This window comes from Coturnix japonica, unplaced genomic scaffold (assembly GCF_001577835.2).
Source record: "Coturnix japonica isolate 7356 unplaced genomic scaffold, Coturnix japonica 2.1 chrUnrandom618, whole genome shotgun sequence".
NCBI classification, from domain to species: domain Eukaryota; kingdom Metazoa; phylum Chordata; class Aves; order Galliformes; family Phasianidae; genus Coturnix; species Coturnix japonica.
The window spans coordinates 36,235-40,793 of record NW_015439991.1 but is presented as its reverse complement, the minus strand read 5'-3'; the positions used below and the strand labels follow the sequence as shown (position 1 = coordinate 40,793).

The 4,559-nt window shown below is 50.1% G+C and overlaps 1 protein-coding gene across 1 annotated transcript in view; it reads right to left on the bottom strand.

Annotated features, from left to right (window-relative positions):
* Positions 1 to 4,559, bottom strand: part of WDR74 (WD repeat domain 74) — an 11,627-nt gene that overhangs the window by 2,019 nt on the left and 5,049 nt on the right. Inside the window, exons 4-7 of the mRNA XM_015850989.1 lie at positions 4,428 to 4,544; positions 3,832 to 3,887; positions 2,610 to 2,752; positions 327 to 383 (exon numbers count right to left, since the gene is read on the bottom strand). Of these exons, the coding sequence (XP_015706475.1) occupies positions 327 to 383; positions 2,610 to 2,752; positions 3,832 to 3,887; positions 4,428 to 4,544 (373 nt within the window). The remainder of the gene's footprint in view (positions 1 to 326; positions 384 to 2,609; positions 2,753 to 3,831; positions 3,888 to 4,427; positions 4,545 to 4,559) is intronic.

Genomic DNA, 4,559 nt, shown 5'->3' with positions numbered 1-4,559 from the left:
TTGACCTTCCAGGACCTTCCCAACCCAACCCAACCCATTCAATGCCCTTCAAGGACCCTTCCAACCCAACCCAAGTCACAATCCTTTGCCCTTCCAGGACCTTTCCAACCCCATTCTTTGGTTCTTTGACCTTCCAGGACCTTCCCAACCCAACCCAATCCAACCTGGGACCTTCCAGGACCTTTCCAACCCAATCCAACCCATTCAATGCCCTTCAAGGACCTTTCCAACCCAACCCAATCCATTTTATGACCTTCCAGGACCTTCCCAACCCCATTCTTTGGTTCTTTTTGCCCTTCCAGGACCTTCCCCCCCCCCCCCCTTACCAGCAGGTCCTGGCAGCTGCTTAACAAGAGGCAGTTCAGGCGGGACTTCAGGTAGACCTGGATAGAGAATAGAGAGGGGGGGGATTTAAAGGGACAGTGCCCCCATTTATTATGGGGGTGGGAGGGATTTAAAGGGCCAGTGACCCCATTTTATTGTGGGCGGGGGGATTTAAAGGGCCAGAGACCCCATTTATTGTGGGCGGGGGGATTTATAGGGCCAGAGACCCCATTTATTATGGTGGGGGGGGATTTAAAGGGCCAGCGACCCCATTTTATGATATGGGGGGTATTTAAAGGGCCAGTGCCCCCATTTATTATTGGGGGGGTGTATTTAAAGGGCCAGCACCTTGTGTATGATGCTCTTGTCCTTCAGGCTGTGGATGGGGAGGGATTTAAAGGGCCAGTGCCCCCATTAATGGTATGGGGGGGGGGGATTTAAAGGGCCAGTGACCCCATTTATTATTGGGGGGGGCATTTAAAGGGCCAGCACCCCCATTTATTGGGGTGAGAGTGTATTTAAAGGGCCAATGACCCCATTAATGGTATGGGGTGTATTTAAAGGGCCAGCACCTTGTGCATGAGGCTCTTGTCCTTCAGGCTGTGGATGGGGAGGGATTTAAAGGGCCAGTGCCCCCATTAATGGTATGGGGGTGTATTTAAAGGGCCAGCGCCCCCATTAATGGTATGGGGTGTATTTAAAGGGCCAGTGACCCCATTAATGGTATGGGGGGGTATTTAAAGGGCCAGCACCTTGTGTTTGAGGCTCTTGTCCTCCAGGCTGTGGATGGGGAGGGATTTAAAGGGCCAGTGACCCCATTAATGGTATGGGGGTATTTAAAGGGCCAGCACCTTGTGCATGATGCTCTTGTCCTGCAGGCTGTGGATGGGGGGGGGGATTTAAAGGGCCAGTGCCCCCATTTATTATTGGGGGGGTGTATTTAAAGGGCCAGTGCCCCCATTTTATGATATGGGGGGTATTTAAAGGGCCAGTGACCCCATTTATTATTGGGGGGTGTATTTAAAGGGCCAGTGACCCTATTTAATGGTATGGGGGTATTTAAAGGGCCAGCACCTTGTGTTTGAGGCCCTTGTCCTTCAGGCTGTGGAAGGGGGGGGATTTAAAGGGCCAGTGCCCCCATTTATTATTGGGGGGGATTTAAAGGGCCAGTNCCCCATTTATTATTGGGGGGGATTTAAAGGGCCAGTGCCCCCATTTATTATTGGGGGGGATTTAAAGGGCCAGTGCCCCCATTTATTATTGGGCGGTGTATTTAAAGGGCCAGTGACCCCATTAATGGCATGGGGGGGGGTATTTAAAGGGCCAGCACCTTGTGTTTGAGGCTCTTGTCCTTCAGGCTGTGGATGGGGAGGGATTTAAAGGGCCAGCGCCCCCATTTTATGGTATGGGGGTGTATTTAAAGGGCCAGGTACCCCATTAATGGTATGAGGGGGTGATTTAAAGGGCCAGCACCTTGTGCATGATGCTCTTGTCCTCCAGGCTGTGGAAGGGGGGGGGATTTAAAGGGCCAGTGACCCCATTAATGGTATGGGGGGGGTATTTAAAGGGCCAGCGCCCCCATAATATGGTATGGGGCTGTATTTAAAGGGCCAGCACCCCCATTAATGGTATGGGGGTGTATTTAAAGGGCCAGCACCTTGTGCATGATGCTCTTGTCCTGCAGGCTGTGGAAGGGGGGGGGATTTAAAGGGCCAGTAACCCTATTTTATAGTATGGGGGGTGATTTAAAGGGCCAGAAACCCCATTTATTATTGGGGGGGATTTAAAGGGCCAGTGCCCCCATTAATGGTATGGGGGTGTATTTAAAGGGCCAGCACCCCCATTAATGGTATGGGGGTGTATTTAAAGGGCCAGCACCCCCATTTAATGGTATGGGGGGGTATTTAAAGGGCCAGTGACCCCATTAATGGTATGGGGGGGTGATTTAAAGGGCCAGTGCCCCCATTAATGGTATGGGGGGTGTATTTAAAGGGCCAGCAACCCTATTTAATGGTATGGGGGTATTTAAAGGGCCAGCACCTTGTGTATGAGGCTCTTGTCCTTCAGGCTGTGGATGGGGAGGGATTTAAAGGGCCAGTGCCCCCATATTATGGTATGGGGGTGTATTTAAAGGGCCAGCGCCCCCATTTTATGGTATGGGGACCCCCATTATATGGTATGGGGGTGTATTTAAAGGGCCAGTGCCCCCATATTATGGTATGGGGGTGTATTTAAAGGGCCAGTGACCCCATTAATGGTATGGGGTGTATTTAAAGGGCCAGCACCTTGTGCATGATGCTCTTGTCCTGCAGGCTGTGCACACGCAGGAACCGGTCGAGGCCGCAGGACGCGACAACGGGCAGCGACGGGTGACACTGAAGGGACCGGATGGAGCCAGCGCAGCCACGAAGGGACCTCAATAGGCGGCCTATGGGAACAAGGGAGATGGGACCTGCCAGGACCTTTACAATCCTATTTAAAGCCATTTTGTGACCTGCCAGGACCTTTTGAGTCCAATTTAAAGCCATTTTGTTCCCTTCCAGGACCTTTAGAATCCAATTCAACCCATTTTGTGACCTTCCAGGACCTTCAGAATCCAATTTAAAGCCATTTTGTGACCTGCCAGGACCTTTTGAATCCTATTCAACCCATTCTGTGCCCTTCCAGGACCTTCCCTACCCAATTAAACCCATTCTGTGCCCTTCCAGGACCCTTTGAATCCATTTCATGTGGTTCTGGGACCTTCCAGGACCTTTAGAATCCAATTCAACCTATCTTGTGACCTTCCACGACCTTTTGAGTCCAATCCATGTTGTTCTGTGACCTTCCAGGACCTTCCCAACCCATTTTGTGACCTTCCAGGACCTTTTGAGTCCAATTTAAAGCCATTTTGTGACCTTCCAGGACCTTTAGAATCCAATTCAACCCATTTTGTGCCCTTCCAGGACCTTCCCAATCCAATTTAAACCTATCTTGTGACCTTCCAGGACCTTTACAATCCAATTCAACCCATTTTGTGACCTTCCAGGACCTTTCCAACCCATTTTGTGCCCTTCCAGGACCTTCTGAATCCAATCCATGTGGTTCTGTGCCCTTCCAGGACCTTCCCAACCCAATTCAACCCATTCTTTGCCCTTCCAGGACCTTTTCAATCCAATTTAAAGCCATTTTGTGACCTGCCAGGACCTTCTGAATCCTATTCAACCCATTCTGTGCCCTTCCAGGACCCTTTGAATCCATTTCATGTGGTTCTGGGACCTTCCAGGACCTTTTGAATCCTATTCAACCCATTTTGTGACCTTCCAGGACCTTTTGAGTCCAATTTCATGTTACTCTGTGCCCTTCCAGGACCTTCCCAACCCAATTCAACCCACTTTGTGACCTTCCAGGACCTTTTCAATCCAATTCATGTAGTTCTCGGACCTTCCAGGACCTTCCCAACCCATTTTGTGCCCTTCCAGGACCTTCCCAACCCAATTCCCCCCCCTTTTCCCTTCCAGGACCTACCCTGCCTCATGTCAATCACCGCCATCTCCCCTCTGGCGCTGCCGACCACAACCGACCTGCGTTAATTAATGACTCCGTTAATTAATTAACCCCTAATTAATTAACCCCTAATTAACCCCCTAGCAATTAACACCCCCCCATCACCTCCCCCCTAATTAACCCCTCAACCCTCTCTCTTAATTACCCCTTAATTACTAATTAACCCCTCGGCTAATTAAATAACCCCCTCATTAATTAACCCCCTCTAATTACCCCATTAATTAACCCCCCCTCCCTCCCATTACCGCCTTTCAACCCTAATTACCCCATTAATTACCCCATTAATTACCCCATTAATCAATTACCCCATTAATTAACCCCCACACCTCCTTCCCATTCTCCCCCAACCCTAATTACCCCATTAATTAATTACACTAATTACACTAATTAACCCCCATTAATTAACCCCCACTCACCCCCCCTTTAATACCCCTCATATTACCCTACACCCTCCCCAACCCCATCAACTAATTAACCACCTCACTAACAACCTCATTACCCACCTCATTACCTAATTACCCCCATGCTAATTAACTAATTAACGCTAATTAACTCACGTCCCCCCCGGCACCAAGGCCAGCGCCGTTAATGGCCCTTCCCCATAGGACACCTGCAGTACCGGCCTCCGCCGCGGGGTGGCGCTGTCGTAAAGGCGAACCTGCAATACAACGGGAGGCCACGTTAATTAA